The following is an 18,489-nucleotide window of genomic DNA, read 5'->3' as shown; positions in this document are numbered from 1 at the left end:
CAAGATTCTCCAGTGTTTTGGTGCAAAATGTGTCTATCAGTCTGAGACCTTGCAATGTTACAGTCTGAAGCTGGTGAGAAAGCTTTAATATCCAAAGTGAAACAAGTTCTGTGCTTATATGAGCTGAAGCATCACTCAGAGAGGAAGAGGCCATTACTCCAAAATCAGCATAAAGAGCCAGATTACAGTCTGCAAATGCATAGAAAGAAAAAAAGCATCTTAATATTTGCAGATGTGTGATGTAATGTAATCAAACTAAATTTGAAGTGTGAAACCAGAATGAACAATAGCTTATTTAGAGGAAATGGGGGGGAGTTGGCAAGTTTTAAAATACCATTCAAACTGTGAGGTGCTCTTCACAAAATAAATGATATTATTAGAAAATAATAAAGCAACATTTTAAGACATCAGGCAAGCAGTTAAAGGCTGAGCACAAGTGGCTCTTCCAGGCCCGGTCTAATAAACAAAATAAATATCTGGCTAAAGACACATAATGACTTTGAGACATTAAAACATTATTTAAACATAATGTACAAATACTGTACATTATGTGACATTATTTCCTGTACTGCTTCATTATTGCTAGTAAATCAATGAGAAAATTGATTTAAAAAAATTACTAAATAATACCAAACGTATTTTCTCTTTTCACAGCTGACCTAATTAAAGACCACTGATTAAAGTATATATATATATATATATATATATATATATATATATATATATATATATATATATATATATATATATATATATATATATATATATATATAAGGCATATTTTACTCTGCCCTTCATTGCTGGGTGTTGTTATGAAGTAAAACAGAGATATTCCGTAAAAACGTGCAATGCGCAAACGAAGTGCGCACATCTGGAGGAGGACCTTCAGGGAAAATTCATCTCTCGGTCTTCTCTCTGTGGACGGACGACGTCCACACAAGCTGCGGGCAGCCTTAGAGAGCAAAACTGAGGCCAAACTGCGAAGCTTCAGTTCACACTGCACTTCCAGCATCTTACTTTTACGCTTTTAGAGCGCTCCGTGAGTCGGTTTTTTCCAGCTTTTGACTCCAGCGGAGCGGCTTTTGGCGCAGGGAAACTGTGCAGTGTTGCTTCAAGTGTCCAGCCGGAGTCGACAAAAGTTTCCTGCCACGTTTTGAAGCAACGTCGGTCCTTTTATTCCCTTCCCCCTAATTTTATCTTCTTTTTCATCTATCGTCGTTGTGTTTTGAAGGGAGTTCGGCGTCACTTTCCAGAACTTTGAATCTCTGGGAGGTAGTTTGCAGTCCTCAGAATGCAGCTGCTCAGCCTGGCCTGCTGTCTCCTCTGCTTGCACTCTGTCAACGCAAATGTACTAAAAGCTGAGGTAAGCGAAGCGAGGAAGATGTGATCTATTCTCTTTAAACTGTGAATTGTTATATTTACAGGTACTGAGTTTTACTTTGGGATCTTGTACTCAGTGAGTTTCATGGTTTTGATTGTCTCTTAGGAAGTCTCCGCTGAGTTGCTTTGTTCTTGGGGGGGGGAGTGTGTGTGCGTGTGTGTACGTGAGGAGGGGTGTAATAGGTTTCATCTGCCAGACTGTATAAACTGGAGGCCTGGAGGTTGCTCTGAATTCACAACAAAGCAACAGAGTGAACATGATACAGTCAGAATATATGGATTCAGGTGTGAGACTCTAGGCTGCAGTTTGGTTCCCCTTTAATACACTTAAATCTGCAATCTTTTGTGCAATGTTGCAAATGACTGACCATGGGCGTCCTGCACGTCACCAATCAGGGTCTCTGTTTTGCCATTCCAGGTTCATAACGTCAACGAGTAGAAATAAAGTTAAAAATACGTTATGTTGTTGTGATTGTATGTATTTTTCCACTCAAACATCCAGATTTTTCAATTAGTTGTTTTTTTGGTTTTTTTTGGTAACACTTTATTTGAAGGGTTGTGCATAAGACTGACATAAACACGAAGGAGTCTTCACGACTGGTTATGACTGCTGTCATGAAGCGTCATTCAATAAATACTGACACTTTTAATGCAAAGTTGTACTAAAACATGCATTGACTTTCAATTAAAAAGTCAACTTTGCATTGAAAGTGTCATTATTTACAAAATAATGCAAAGTTGGCCATTTTAATGGACTTTTAATGCAACTTTTAGTACAACTTTGCATTGAAAGAGTCGGTATTTATCGAGTGACACTTCATGACAGAAGTCATAATCATTCATGAAAGTGTTACCGTTTTTTGCACATTTTTTGCACATTAATGCATAAATACAACAGTTCAATGTAAATATGCAGCCTACAGTGGCCAAGCTTTATATACAAAACGAATGGATGGATGGATGGATGGATGGATGGATGGATGGATGGATGGATGGATGGATGGATGGATGGATGGATGGATGGATGGATGGATGGATGGATGGATGGATGGATGGATGGATGGATGGATGGATGGATGGATGGATGGATGGATGGATGGGGAAATGTGAAAGTGGGTCAGTATCAGTGGAGTGTTTGGCAGCTGTTTCTGCAAAAATATGCAGCATTCAGCACAAATTAGGAATAACATGTCATAACAATTTATCTCACAAAACAAACACTTCATTTGCTGGACATTCCCCAATTCTTCCCCCTCCCCCCAAAAAGATAAAAATTAAACAATCAGCATTACTGGACGTATTTACAAGAGGATGTTTTGCAGTTCCCGCTGGACACGGGATGCATGAAAAAGCCAACGGAGACTTTAGTCACTGACCGCAAGCGGCTGGAGTGTGAGTCAAGCCAGACGAGGTGGATAAGTCAGCTGGTTTACTAGAGGCCTGCAGCACGCACACTGACACACTGATGAATGTCTGTAAACACAGCGGGGAGAAGAGCGCGGCTCAGGGCTGCAGGATGGCACCTGGAGCCTGCCCTGCACCAACACAGCTCCTCTGAGGGACTATAACACTTCAGGGAATGTGGTTTTTTTGGGGGGTTTTTCAAGCACATATCAGATGAAAATATAGTTTGTTGTTTGCAGATGCTGCTTCACTCAGCATCGATGGAGAACGAAGACAAGCTTTAGTAATTATGGCTTTAGGATTGCATCATTGCACAAAACCTGTAATCAAAAGTTAGATGCGTTCCTGTTTGGGTTGGACCAAACGACACCGACATAACAATTCAGCTAAAACAAATGTTCAGCTGAAGGGAAGTTATGCTCTTTTTTTATTACTGTTTTTGAAGGAACACATTTCTTAATTTAGACTTAAGGGAGGAAAAAAAGCTGAAGTGGCAGAAAAGATGCGTGATTTATCTGTGTTTCTCAACATCAGACGTTCCCTCTCTGACTTCATTATGACCAGCAGACACACTTAATCCATGCCGAGTGAAAGGAGGAGCCCCACCAAGAGAGAGAGAGAGCAGACTTTTAAGATTCTTAGAAAATAAAAAAAGGCTTCTCCAGCATCTGTTTTCATTCACCCTTTTTTGCCTTTGTAAGCTTTCTCGACTTAAATAAAATGCTTAGTTGGAGCTGGTGAGCAAAGGAAGTGGTCAGTTGTGAAAACAACACGTCTTATGCGGCAGGAACTTTACTTTCTGGCTAAAAAAAAACAAGAAGTTTTGAGATTTCTTATTAGCATTTGGAGACACGTGTTACGACCCCGGCTTGGGATCAGAGATTTGTTTAAACCACATCTGGACTGGATTGCTTTTATCACAACTGGTGATGTAGCATGAAAGGAAAGCGTTGCTCAGGGCCTGATGCCTGCTGATTTGACAGGCAGCTGCTGTCACTTTGTGAAAATAATCATCTGGAGCTGCTCTAATTGGAAACCGATGCACTTCAAGGAAGAGACGTCTCTCTTTGAGCTGCCATGCTGGAGGTCCAGCATGGTGTTACAGGATACATGAAAGAAATTTCTAGAGGTTCATTCTTGGATGATTTTTGATCAAAAGCTGCAATCAGGGAGGTTTTGGCTTCAGGTTCTCAGCTGGTTAGGTTCTCACTGTGCTGACGCAGTATCTGGCCTAAATGCACACAGATATAATTTAATGCACAAACCTGAAAGCAAATTAAACCTAAGTGAGTCCTAATTGGAAAATAAAAATGATCCATCAGTTGTTTCAGCTTCTAGAATAATACGCTGCTTGACAAGGACAGAGAGATAAATAACATGTCAAAAAGTGAGAGCACTTGTTTAACGATAAATGTTTGTAAACACCGCTTTTAAATGTATTTCTCAATAATCATAAACATTTAATTAGCAATGTATCAATTTCCAAAGTCTTTATATTTCCTCCTCTTTCCACAGATTGTGGTCCTGAACTCATAGTGTATTTCTCCTGATCCAATTAAAATAACTCTGAGCAAACTTATACTGTTAAATATTGTTTATTGCAGAAATATAACAGTGTTTACTTACAGCAGACCATGAGTAAATTATAGAAAATTACCTTAAATCACAGCCTGTAGAAGCAGATTGGAAGGTTTTTGTTAGGAAGGTTTTCCCTTTGCTAAATAATAATCAAGTCAACTGAACACATTTATGTCATAATTTCACTCACTTCTTCTCTCTGTTCCTTTATTAAGATTTTACCAACCAAAAGAAATCACTGAGGTATCATAGAAAGTGCTATTTTTGGCATTTTTCATACGTGATCATAAAAAACAGCCTAGAAATCAAACATGGATCATTTCAAATGAAGTTTAATGACACCAACACGAATAATATACTCTAAATACTCACTTCCATGTGTTTAAATACATATTGGCAGCAATTTATTAGCGAAAAAGCTTATTACACATATGCAACATTTGAGCTATTGGTATCAGTAATAATGCAATATTAGTTATTTGTAGTCAATCTGTGATGATGAAATGCCATAAAGCAACCTAGAGGTGAATCACACTGAGGGGAAACTCCTAACAGCTGACATCTTGTTTTTATTTCTCCCTACTATGTCTTTTTTTTTTTTTTAAACCAGGAAAGACGGAGAGAAATTTAAAACCAAATTTACAAGGGAATCCAAAAAGAACCACTCAAAACGACATTGAAACACAACACACAAGAGTAAAGTTATACATCGTTAAAGGGTGTTGAACGATGACCAAAACTTTAAAAGTGCAGCAATTAGTTAACAGAACAATCAAATTATTTAACGGCCAAATCTAACACTATTTGTTTAAAGTGAATAAATGATTTTGGAGTATTTTTGAATATTTGTCAGTAGGAAGAGTTTTTGTGATGGAATACGGTGAAACTGAAGGATGTTGGATATTAGATATGAGACGTGAAGGATCGCTTTAGAAAGGAGGATGTGCCAATTATTGGCACCAACAAAGCAGAACATCCAATGCTGGAATACAGAATATTGACATTTTAGCTTGTGATGAATCCCAAACCTTTAACATTATGAAGATGCGTTTATAGAAGCTACATCATCACAATAGAGTAAAGACGTTACAGTTGCAGACAGAAATATTTTCTGTGCCTCAAAAGAAAGATGAGACTTGCGTTGGGGTGAACAACAAACTCTAAATGTAGTTAAAGTGAACATTTCCAAACAGTGAAAACTGTTGAAAGATGTAAAATTGATTATTGGTTTTCCATCACATGGCAACACAGAGACAGATAAACATGCACACAAACCTGAGAGCAACTTAGAGTATTCAATGACAGTCTTTGTTGAAGGAAACCAGAGTACCCAGAGAGAACCCAGGAATGCACAGGGAGAACATAAAAACTCCATTAGTCACAGCTTTATATCTAAATAAAAAAGTAAATTAAAAATCAGTAAATGTATTTCTTTTTTTAAAAGTATTCCATAAAGTGAATTAAAGGGTAAATCTCTGTATGTTTAAACGCAGTATGTGTGTGAAAAGGTCAGAAACTGGATGCATCTCATTAAACTGACTTTTTGTGGTATTTTTAATATTTCCAGTTGCACATTATGTGGAACGAATCGTCAAGCGGACTGGACTGTTTGACCAGCTTGACCAGGATATATATACATATATAAACTGGAAACCATGTCGGATAGTGTTGATGTGAGTGCTAACTGGGCGACCGATGCCAAGAAACGAGGGTAATATAAAAGTCGGGCACTCATGAGCTGAATTCTGTGGTTTTTTTCCACTGGCACGGAGAGAGAGGAACAACTGACTCAGTTTAAACACAAATCCCGACTCCTCTGTCTCCGTCCACTCTTCCTTAAAATACTTTTACTTCTGCGTCTTTCCGCTTTTAATCTGTCTTTTTGGATCAGCTTCTCCTTGTCTGTGCATGTTTGCTCAACGACATTTAGAAGAAAGAAAAAGCTTAAAAGCCTTTACCTAATCTCTATCTCATCTCCAGTCGTATTCTTATGGTTCCTGTTGCACAAACGCCGACCTCCCACGTGTCGCCTTTTTTCAGCAATACCTAGAAAAGTGCTTGGGATTTTTTTTTTTTTTTGATTCATCACATCCAGAGAGCCTGCAGGAACTTGTGGTTGACTTCGTTTTATTTTGATTCAGGGAAACAAACCGTTCTCATAAGAATGTGAGTAATTTTGTAGGACAGCATAGCAGCCGCCTACATGTGATGGCTGACAGCCAACAGGGGAATAACATTTGTCATGCACGACATCATGGTCACAATACCAATTTGGTGGTTCAGGGTTGATGTTTTTTTTTTTTTTACTTTTTTCGTTTTTAATTGTAGACCTGTTGGAAACCTCCAGCTTGTTTGTGTGAGAGATGCTGCTGTTGGCTTGTTGCACTGATGATGAATGCTTCACATGGGGCAAATTCTTGTTGTTACTTTTGTGACAAAAAACTCTTTAGATTTTTTTCTGTCATAAAATGTTGCTGAAGTACTCTGACTAAATTAATAATAGATAAATGGAGAACTTGCAGTAAAGTTAGCCTGCTAGCGTCTCAACGTAGCATCACTATCAAAATAATGAAACATTAGTCAGTGTCAGATTTCCATTAAATTATTACTTTGAGTAACAGAATCACAATGATAGAAAAATAATTTGAAGTCTGTAACATGATTATATAGAAGAGAAAAGCAACAGTTGTTCTCTGTTTACATTGATTCATCTGTTTATAAAATTTTTTTCCATGGTATCATTTGTTACTTAGACTAAAGCAAAACCATTCAAACAAATTTTATTAAAGTGCGATACATTTTTAAAATACTCACAGCAAATCTCTAAAGGTACTATACAAAAAAAGTAAACAAAAAAATCTAATTTATGTACAGACATGTTTCTTTCAGGTCAATCACACAGAAAAAGTCAAATTCTGTACTAGTTATAAAACAACCTGGTTACATTAATTCAGTCGAGTCGCTGATCAGCATGTGGTGACAATCAATAGTTTCCCGCAAGCTTTCACTAGCTTTGTAACAAACTCTAAGACCAAACTCCTAAATTTACTATTATTTTTAAGTGGCTTTGATGGAAATCTTTGACATATTTTATATGCAGCAGTTCTGGAAGCAAAACAAACTAATATTTCCCTGCTTAGTGACTCTCTTAGTTTGCCAGCTGTAGATTAAAAACTATATTACCTTGGTTACAGTGATGCTTTGCTCTCCTTCAGTTTCCGAGCAATGACCGATCGTTATATCTGAGTCCGGAAGTATTTTCACCCAAACAAATTTTACCTTTTGTGGGAAACAAGCTAAAAACCTTTCTTTACCCAACTGCAGTGTGCATGGACAGGTGGGAGAGGCAGCAAGGAGGAGCGACTTCTCTTTCATCATTTGCTCTGAAACCTGAACTTTATAAAACCTTGGAGCGTTAGTGGAAACCAGCCAATACCAGTTTATGGTTGCTTGTGATATGTTTAGGCAAATGGAAAAAAAAAATGGTGATTTAAATAATAAACCATATTGAATTCATAAGTGAGATTTGTTTGCCCCACACCCTGAGTGTTGGGCTTCTGAATCCAGTTCTGAAAGGTTTTAGGAATGTTTCTGCTCCAATCCAGCTGGTTCACACAACTGAACTACCTCCTTACCACATCAACAAGTTCTTCAAAGGCCTGGTAATAAACCATTGGATTGATTTAGTTTCTCTACACCAAATAAACCTATAAAACAGACAGGACATCAACATGGTGGAGTGTTATTGTACACCACTTTCTAAAGTAGACAAACAGTTTTGTTGTTGTCGGTCCACACCCAAGAATTACTCATCTTGCAAAAGCTAAGGAAGCAAACATAGCATGTTTTGCATGAAACAAATCAAAAATAGACTTTTTATTAAAAACAACCTGTAAAAGGCACCAGATTTTACTAGCTTACACCTTACAGCTTGTTTTTTATGTTCTGTCTTACAAGACAATATGCACACATTTCTTAACATTTTAATCCAAATTACATTTTCAACCTTTCCATCAATTATTTCCTATCTTCTGTTTTGTACGGTTAATTTTTTTGTCCATTGTTGCTGCTGTGACTCAGATTCTCCTGCTCAGCGACAAGAAAGGGATGATTCTGAATTATTCTTCCTAGAATGCGGTTATGGCGGCGCTACAGGATCTATACATAACGTAGCTGTTTGACTTCTAGCATCTGCTCCTCAGATTGGTCTTCTTTCGCTGCTGGTGCATTATATATATCTAGACCACACGTCAGAGTAGGACCCGGCGTTGTGTTTACCAAATTAGCAGCCAGCCCTTTGACCACACATGGTCGTGTAGTAAGCTATCTGGCCAACAATGGCAGCCATGTAGAAGCTTGGATAAATAGGAGCTTTGATGGAGGCTGCTGGGAGTTCCAGAGCAGAGGAGAGGGGGGCATGCTGGGATACCTGGAAGGCCAGCCGGAGGTGGCGGCGGTGTGCAGAGTAGTTTGGGAGCAGTGGAGAGAAGTGGAGGTCTTGAGGGTTTGTGGTAAGGGTGTTTTTATAGAAGCAGACACGTCATCAGACTGGAGCCACAGGGCACACTAGGTGCAGTCAGCCTAGAGACAGAGAAAGTAAACTTGTGCGAGTCAGTGGATGAAATAAATTTACTAGGTGCTTAAATAATCCTGAGAAATCCCGGAGAACTTGTTAGCCTGAGTGAGGAGAGATGGAGAGAAGGGGGATTAGGTGCCCCTCTGCAGCCTGTCATAAATGAACCTTGTTCTCTGGTTCACCACATGACTAACAGTGGCTGTGTGTGCACAGGTTGTGTACTCTATGGCCTGGTAGTCCGAGTCGGTTTCTACATTTCCATCCTTCTGCTTCGCCTTCCTTGTTTTCTGGGCCTGAAGAGAAAAGCAGCACATATGGTGGAAAAAGAAAGATAACTGAGGTTTAGAGGATGCTAAAGAAGGAATCCGTTGGAATAGCACTAGATAATTTGTGGTAGAGACGCAAATGTGTGTTAACCCTTTGGAAAAAATCTGACTATGTTGGAAGAGTTGCCTAGTCAAAATCAAAGTATTGATAATCTGTGGCAAAACTTTAAAGCTTATGCCTTACAGACATTCTCCATCCAATCTGACTGAGATTGTAATATTTTTCAAAAAAGAACGAGCAAAGCATTTCTGTCTCCAGGCTTTGAAAACCGATAGTTATTCCAGCAGATATAACTACCTTTTGCTCTGTAACTAGAGCAAAAGGTATTTCTACATCTATATGTACATATCTATATTTACATAGATATTAGAATATAGATCTTCTATCGACACAAAGACGTTCATTTTCTTTCCCTGCACCAGTAACATGTGTGTGTATGTAGCCACTTGTAGTTTTTCAGTATTTTTCTGAACGGCTAAACTGTTAGCAAAGCAGCTACATCTGGTTGTCAAATTCACTGCCGTGTCTTTGTGCGATGATAATAAAGTGTAAGTTTCTAAGTCTGCTGTTGGTAGCTTGTGGATGCTGAAAGAGCTTGCATTGTTGTTAGCATCTTTAGCGTCGCTAAATATGAACTACTGAAATCTTTTTCTCAACAAACCCTCATTAAGCCCTTTGATTTACTTTTAAGAGAAAGTTAGATATGTCAGTCTGAGACTTTAACATTTGATGAAAGAAAAAAGGGGGAAGGGAATTAGCCTAGCTGCCCATGACCTGCCCTCATGCTAAGCTAACTGTGTCTCGACTGATCCAGGAGTTGGATAATTACATGTCTTTGAATCTGAAACTCTCTTCTTCTTTTGAAAGTGTGTGTTGGTAGACCACCAGCTGTAAACGATGGAAAAAGAGGGCTAACCATTTAATTTGCTAACACAAATAGTTGTGGTTTTGGCTGACACGTCGACAGAGGACAGCAGACAAAGATGGTAGCTGGTAGAGCTGCAGGTCAAGCTTTGAAGAATTCAAATGTTGCTGAAATGTTTCTTTCCCCACCATCGGAGCGGCCAGTTGTCTTTGGCAACGATTGTCTAGACAGATTTCTGGATCATCGTGACTAAAATGACATCAGTGTTTACAGAGTGTGTGTCTAATTTGGCTCTAGTTCTTCTGTCTCGTTCTCACCCACAATAAAGTTTCCCTCAACGAGTTCAGCATCCATCACAGGGACATTTTAGGAGCTGGTTTCGCTTTAAAGAGTTCGTAAACGGGGTAATGAATCACAAGAAAGGAGTAAGATTGAGAATTTAGCATAGTTAATACGTTGCCGTTGGTTAACCAGTTATTTCAACACAGAGACACAAACACTTTGTTTCCCAGCATCTTCATAATGTTCGTCTGAGCCGAGAGAAGCAGGTCCAGACAAACTGAGAACCGAGGGGGATCAGACAAATGCCCACGCTTCTCACTTATGAGGCCCAGCCCTTCTGTTTTTGGCAAAATCACATAATTGCTGTGAGTTTCAGGAGTTTTTATTTAAAAGACGATTAATCAAAATATGACAAAATAAAAAAATAAAAAAGGAAAACAAAGCATTCCAAAAACACTATTGCTTGGTGTTGTGTTTGAATCGATCTTATCAACTTATTTGGAGCACTTTTTGACTGTGCAGCTTCCAAATGAAATGTTCTATTGTGTTTGTTTTATGTGAACATTTATAGTGACACGCCAGAGTACGTTTTGCTTTTACAGTTTGAAATAATTAAAACTGCAGATTCAGCTATGTTTAAAGGACTGGGGAATGCCTGCTTTCTCTGCCGTTATCTGTGTTTTGAAGTTGTTTACAGATAAAAGTCATGACTCATAATATTCAATAACACCGTCGCTATATATATGGCAACATTAGCCATTTATTATGTCAAATACTCAATGTTAAGATGAAACAGCCTAAGAGGTCACGTTAAATTGGATCCTAAATATGTCATATTTCAGTAAAAGGTACTCTGTGTGTTATCACTTTAAGATGTTTTCATATTTAATTGTTTAAGTCCCTACTAGAGGTGATCTGTGAAACATTTTCACACCTACATAAAAAATTTCACAGAATGAATAAAGAGTTGCCTTTAAATAAATGTGCAAATTTAAGGGTTTTTTTACCCTTTATTTCTTCATTAATGTCGGACTTAAATATTTCGGATCGTAAGCCTCAGCCTCATTTATGCGTGGACAGCCCTTTCAACATCATGCCACATCATCTCAATCAGATTTAAGTCCAGACTTTGACTAGGCCACTACTAAAAGTTGCTTTTTTTCTGGGACGTTCCTAAAGCAGACTCGTTGGTTTGCTTTGGATAATCTTCTCCATAACTGAACAGAAACTGAGTTTCCGAATCCTCCAGGGGATTCTCCAACAAAAAGCAGAATTTGTTCTTCCATCAGTTGCAGAAAGTCATTCAGATCCTGAAGCAGCAAACAGAATACAGACCATCACACCACCTCTGCTCTGTTTCACGTTCAGTCTGATGAAATTCTGTCACTTTTACTTGAGAAGAAACCAACCTTTCAAAAAGATCCACGTGTCCTTTATGTTTGTTTTGGTCAGCAGGGGTTTTGGCCTTAGAAATCTCCCAGGTGTCCCATTTTGGCTCCGTCTCTCTTTCTTATTGGTGAAACATGAACGCTGACTGTAACTGAGGCTAGTGGGGCCTGCGGCGCTTCAGATGTTGTTCTTGGTACTTTTTCAACCTTCTGGACGCGCGTTGAGTTTTTCCTGTTAGGCTGGTCGCTCGTATTAACGTATCGTATGTTTCCATCTGCATGCGGTGGCGTCACAAAGCTGTAGATATGACATCATAACCGCCGATAGACAGACCGACGTCTTGTCTTGATTATTTATAGGTCAGATATAATGTGGTTTGCCTTTTGAGGCTTTTTGGTCTCCTTCGTTTTGTCAGACAAATTTTACTTAAGTGCTTTCTTGAGTCGTGTCCGGTGTGTCTCTGTGTTGCACTGTGATGGACTGGTGACCTTTCACCCTGCCAGTGAACACTGGAGACAGGCAGCTACATCGGATGGATGGATGGTTTCTTAATTCTGGGTGTAGCTAGTAAGATTTAATAAAAATAAAATAAAATAAAAACATTTAATTTGTGGTTTAACAAGAGACTATTTATGTTCAGCCACCGCCAACAGAAAAGGCAGTTTATTTTCTGCCCATGTGTGTCATTGACTTGCAGTTCCTGCTTTGGTGTACGCTGCCATAAAAAGCACATTTCCCCACTGAGATCAATGAAATAAGTTTCAGTCTTAATCTTTCTTTTGCTCTTCTTCGTTGATGCCTCACTTTCTTAGGCGTGGCTGCAGAAGTATGGCTACCTGCCTCCGGGTGACGTCAGAGCCCAGGCCATCCGCTCACCGCAGTCGATTGAGACGGCGATCTCAGCCATGCAGAGGTTTTACGGACTGACCGTCACCGGAACCATAGATACCAACACGCTAGAGTGAGTTCTGACTCAGAAATGTTGTTTGCTTTTTTTAAGTCCTTTATACTTTAGGGCTTTTTGCTTTTCTTTTAAAAATGCTAAATAGCTATTTCCTGCATTCCAAATTGCAAGAAATTTAACCATAGAGTTTTTTTTCTTCTTCTTTATAGTTAAAGGGATATTACTCCTGTTTTTAAACCTAGATATAAATATTTATTCACGCTGTTTCCAGAGCGATGAGTCGGCCGCGGTGTGGCGTCCCGGACAAGTTCGGTCCAGAGCTGAAAACCAACCTGAGGAGGAAGAGATATGCGAGGCAAGGTCTGAAGTGGGACAAGTCTGAGGTCACCTTCAGGTCAGGATTCCCACTGATTTTCTTCTGCTTCATTAACTGTCTTTGGTGCAAATGAAGACGATTTAACAGCTTTTACCCCAACAAAACACCAAGTGAAACATTTTCAGGTCTGTGATCTGTTAGTTTTGCCTGGTTTGTTCTCAAGCGGTCTGTCCTCCGTTCTCCCCGGCAGCATAGAGAACTACACCCCCAAAGTGGGCGAGAGAGCCACGCATGACGCCATCCGAAAGGCCTTTAAGGTTTGGGAGAGCGCCATCCCGCTCACCTTCAGGGAGATTCCCTTCAGCCAGATCAGAGGGAAGGTCGACAAGTACGCCGACATCATGCTGTCCTTCGCCGACGGCTTTCACGGAGACAGCACCCCGTTCGACGGCGAGGGCGGCTTCCTGGCACACGCTTACTTCCCTGGTAACGGCATCGGTGGGGACACGCACTTTGACCTGGCCGAACCGTGGACCACCGGCACCGTGGATCAGGGAGGTAAGAGGAAAACGATGATCTGCTGCTGTAAAAACTAAATCTACCCAAGCATTTCTCACCTTTTGTCTCTCTGTCTCTCTGCAGGAAACGATGTTTTCCTGGTGGCGGTCCATGAACTGGGCCACGCTCTGGGTCTGGAGCACTCCGACGACCCCTCAGCCATCATGGCCCCCTTCTACCAGTGGTTCGAAACAGAAAACTTCCAGCTGCCGGACGATGACCGCCGCGGCATCCAGGCTATTTATGGTTGGTGGTTTACTTCCAGGATGACCTGCTGATGAGTTAATGATGAGGATATAAAAATTAAGCATTGAAATAAAACACTTTCCGGGTTCAGCCTGGAGTTCGATTTCAGTATTTTCCTGGTCTGGATAAAAGGGGGAGGGGGAAGAGCATGGAAAATATTTTTATTTGCAGACTGCACTACAAAGATTTTGAATTTTCTAACTTCCATGAGTCATTTCTTCCTCATTTTCTAATCTTCTTCTTTATTTATTGAACTTCTTCTTTCCTTGTTTTCATCTTCCCTGGTGTTAACAATTTGTAAACAGTCTGCTTGGATCCTGTCTTGTGTCCTTTGTTCCCTGTGTCTTCCTTGACATTTCTTCCTTCTTTCCTTGTGTGATTCTCTCCTTAAACTGATCCAACCTTCTGTCACTGTCCTTTCTTTCTTTTTCCTTATTTTTCTTCCTTTACTCCTTCCATGTGTCCTTTCTTACTTTTACTTCATTCCTTAAGTTCTTCCTGTCGGTCATGTTTCACATAAAACCAGCTTTGTGTATAAATATCCTGCCATCAAACAAACTATTTCTCATTTCTTTCTGAATCTCCCTTCAGGTTCCAAATCTGGAGTTCCCCCTCCTCCTCCTCGTCCCACGAAGCCGTCCAAGCCTGACAAACCCGACGAAGGCCCCGACATTTGCGAGGGACACTTTGACACCATCGCCATTCTGAGAGGGGAAAAGTTTGTCTTCAAGGTACAGGAAGTGAAGTCATCGCCTGCATCAGCTCATTTATTCTGCTTTATTTTTAGACTTTAATCGGCATTGAAACAACTGTAGCATCGTGTTTGGCGATAGAAGAGGGCAGAAATGAGCCTTGGTGTCTTTGTTTGCAGGACAAGTGGTTTTGGCGTCTGCGTAACGACAAGGTCTTACCCGGCTATCCCAGGCCAGCCGGTCAGTTCTGGAAGGGCCTTCCTTCAAACATCAACGCCGCGTACGAGAGGAATGATGGGAAGTTTGTCTTCTTTAAGGGTACGTTCCTCCTGGGACCGGCGCAAGTTTACCTCCACTGCTTTCGTTGTAAGTTTATTAATTGTGTTGTGGTTATATTTGTGTCCAGGTGAGAGATACTGGGTTTACAGCGAGTCCACCTTGGAGAAGGGTTATCCGAAGAGCATTAAAGACCTGGGCACCGGTCTCCCCAAAGACAAGATCGACGCCGCTCTCTTCTACACGCCAACAGGACAGACGTATTTCTTCAAGGGAACTCAGTGAGTTTTGCTTCTGTTGAACTTAAGATGAAGTTTCACTAAACTCAGGATCCCTCATTTCCACTTTTTGAACATATTTTTTGTACATTGGTACAGATGTATCACCCTCCCGGATACATCCGGGATCAATGATGAATGGATCTTTATTTTTTTTTTTACAGTTGTTTAATCACTGACATGTAATTTTTCAACAAAATTCCTCTACACATTATTGACACGCCTAACAATCCCTTTAAAATGAAATGTAGCTAAATAATTTTGACCTTTCTGTATGTATTAAATTGGTTTTTCATGTTTTAGGTCAGGTTTAGTAATAAAATGGTTATTAGAAAGCCGCAGCAATGAAAGGCACGTTTGAGTTAGCAATTATTCGTACTAACCATCAGATTTACTACCATCACAAACGTAAATGACTGATTCCTAATGTAATAAAAACTTTCATGGTGGATACAAAAAGCTGTGGGTCTGTTTCCTTCTCAAAGACCCAATAAGGGCAAAACTCATCACAAACGTTTTGAAACATAAAGATATGTTATTAAAAAATAAATGTAAAAAAAATCACCTGGCTCTTCATTAAAATGTGTTGGTTCATTTATTGTGATAAAGACCAAAAACCACATGGCTAAATCAAGACCAAAATAGTTCACCGGACACAAAGTTAACCTTTGGGATGATATTTAGTTGATTGCAATATACATTTTTGCCACTAGATGTCCCTTTACTCCTTTAAAACTCATATAACCTTAAAAAAACAACAACAGTTGTTTCTTCAATGTGTTATGTCTTTACATCGTCGCGGTTGTTTCTGTTTACATTGATGGCATGTTGTTTCCTTCACGTGTAGGTACTACCGCTTCAACGAACAGACTCGCAGAGTGCACAGCGACTATCCAAAGCCCATCAGCAAGTGGAGCGGAGCCCCAGATAACATTAAAGCTACATTCATGAGTGAAGATGGATGTGAGTGCAGACATTTTACTGTCAGTGCATGAGCTAAATATTCTTCAAATATGAAGATACTGGAATTCATGTGATCAATTCCCTTCTTTTCACAACTGAGTAACTTGTGGAAATTAAGATTTGTCCTCTTCTGCATTGTCTGTTCCTTCAGCTTACACTTACTTCTACAAGGCCAACAAGTACTGGAAGTTCAACAACCAGCACATGAAGGTGGAGTCCGGCTACCCCAAGTCGGTGCTGCGCGACTGGATGGGCTGTGACAGCGAGGAGCCCAAGAAGGGCCGGACGGTGATCATCATCGAGGAGACGGAGGGCGGCTCCTGGGTGGCGGGCGTGGTCATCCCCCTCCTCCTGCTGGTGCTGGTGCTGCTCACGCTGGGAGCGCTTTTGTTCTTCAGGAAGTACGGCACGCCCCGACGCCTCCTCTACTGTCAGAGATCGCTGCTGGACAAGGTGTAGGCGGCGCGCCGGGGACGGGGGGGGCCTGACGGACAGACAGACTGCACAAAGAGGGACAGAGCGAAAGAACGGGAGGCATCTGAAGGAACCGAGAGATCGAGGAGGAGAGCGATGCAACTGTGTGGGGAAAGAATGACCGACTGGGGGCATCGAAGGGAGACGACGTGTTGGGAGGTTTGTAAGTGCCACAAAAAAAAGAAGAAGAAAAAAAAACGCCCATAAAACTGAAATCAGGAAAAAGTATATTTGTATTTTAACTATTTACATGTTCTGTTTGTGTTGAGAAATTCAGACCTGCCTTTCTATAAGGGAAACGATCAAAGACCCATTCCTTCACTTTTATCTCGACGACTCCAGCTGAACTGCTGCCTGATTCTTCTCCCTTTCAATTTACTTTTGTTTCTGTTCAACTTTCCTCAGAGATTAAACATCTTGACATTGTTTTCCTTCAGGTTCTGCAGCAAAACATTTTATCTTCACACGGTTGCTTTAAAGTTCACGTTAAAGGCTTAAAACGAGACAGTTAGTACAAAATCAGCACAGAAAGTACGTTAGTTAGTAAGTATTCTTCATACAGTTAGATTCAGAAGTACAGCTGAAACCAGATGTTTACATACACTTTACAAACCAAAAGTGGGACGTTTTTGTTTCTTTATGGATTTTTGTTAAATAAATTTTCTTAGGATTTGGTAGGATTGTCATTCGAAATGAATGACTTGCTCAAGTTTCTCACATTAGTCTGCAGGAATTTTGTCCCATTCCTCCTGACCGACCCGGTTCAGCTGAATCGGGTTGATCACATTTTAAAACACCAACTTTACTTTCCGTAAAGCCACTTTGAAGCTAGCTTAGCGCTAAGACTGGAAGTCAAAAACTTTCATCAAACTTTAAATTCCTGGCTGATGTCTGGAGACTTTCATCCCGCTGGATTATCGGCCAAAATCTCTTTATTCTATTATCTACTTACTATAAATATTATTGCTCATTAGAACGGACTGAAGACAGGGAAGTTTTAATTTCAGGCATTAAGAATTATACGTTTTCAAGGCTGTTATAAATATCTGGCTTCAACTGTAAGTATCTGATCCAAAATTTAAGTGTAAGTTTTCCAACAATTAATGTTTTAAAGAAGAAGTTTTACTAAAAAAAAAAAAAAAAAAAAAAAGGTACTAAAATAGTTTTTTTGTTTATTGGTACCGATGTGGGTTTTTTTTTATTACTCTGTTCTCTTTTTACTGAATAAAAATGCTCATTTATTATTATCATTGTGATAAATATTATTATTTGTAAAGATTGATGGGTTTGATGGAGTTGTGTGTAGCAGCTTATCACTTATGGACATTGGTATTAACTTATGCAGACTTGAACTTTTGTAATCAGTCGGTCAGACTTCGTATGAGATGCTGGAGAAAATGAAATGAATCCAAAAAACAAAATGCCTTAAAAAAATAAAATAAAATAAAACAGTTCAGGAATCCTGCTTTACTTCTGTAAAATCTATTACAAACTTCAGGCATTAAAATGTGCATTAAAACAGACTCAGTGCAAGCAGTCAGATGGAAAATTGATTTTCAAATGTGACGCTTTAACTTGAAAATCCAGTTCTTTATTCTTAAACATGAGCTAAAAATGGTTTCCACGATACGGTGCAATTTTTATTATTTTTTTTATTTTTATTTTTTTCATTTTAAATTGTCATTATAAATATGATTATTGTTGTTGTTGTTGTTGTTGTTGTTGGGAAAGTCCGGTTTTTGTTTTGGTTTTATGTGTTGTCATTAGGAGTCCTGCTGGACAGAGGCGTTACCATGACAATGAGGGAAATGAAGCCCAGCTTCCAATCAGATGAGAGAAATGTGAGTTCAGGCAGATTTCAGAGACGATCCGACATCCTGGTTACGAACTTCAACTCCGACGGTGCGCAGTGATCAATGACAATGATTATGGTAATGATATTTGTGATGATCTTATAAATAAAGCGGAATGAGATTTTTCA

At 39.6% G+C, this 18,489-nt stretch overlaps 1 protein-coding gene across 1 annotated transcript; it reads left to right on the top strand.

Annotated features, from left to right (window-relative positions):
* Positions 1-863: 863 nt before the first annotated feature.
* On the top strand, positions 864-18,489 carry mmp14a (matrix metallopeptidase 14a (membrane-inserted)). Its single transcript, XM_044097236.1, has 10 exons — positions 864-1,363; positions 12,614-12,762; positions 12,977-13,099; positions 13,272-13,579; positions 13,664-13,825; positions 14,417-14,556; positions 14,697-14,835; positions 14,924-15,074; positions 15,919-16,034; positions 16,186-18,489. Exons 1-10 carry the CDS (start codon positions 1,292-1,294, stop codon positions 16,491-16,493), a joined length of 1,668 nt encoding a protein of 555 aa, XP_043953171.1. The 5' UTR covers positions 864-1,291; the 3' UTR covers positions 16,494-18,489.

The sequence above is a fragment of the Gambusia affinis genome, linkage group LG18 (genome assembly GCF_019740435.1).
Source record: "Gambusia affinis linkage group LG18, SWU_Gaff_1.0, whole genome shotgun sequence".
NCBI classification, from domain to species: domain Eukaryota; kingdom Metazoa; phylum Chordata; class Actinopteri; order Cyprinodontiformes; family Poeciliidae; genus Gambusia; species Gambusia affinis.
The sequence above is the reverse complement of the archived record's forward strand: the minus strand, read 5'-3'. Positions and strand labels throughout refer to the sequence as shown.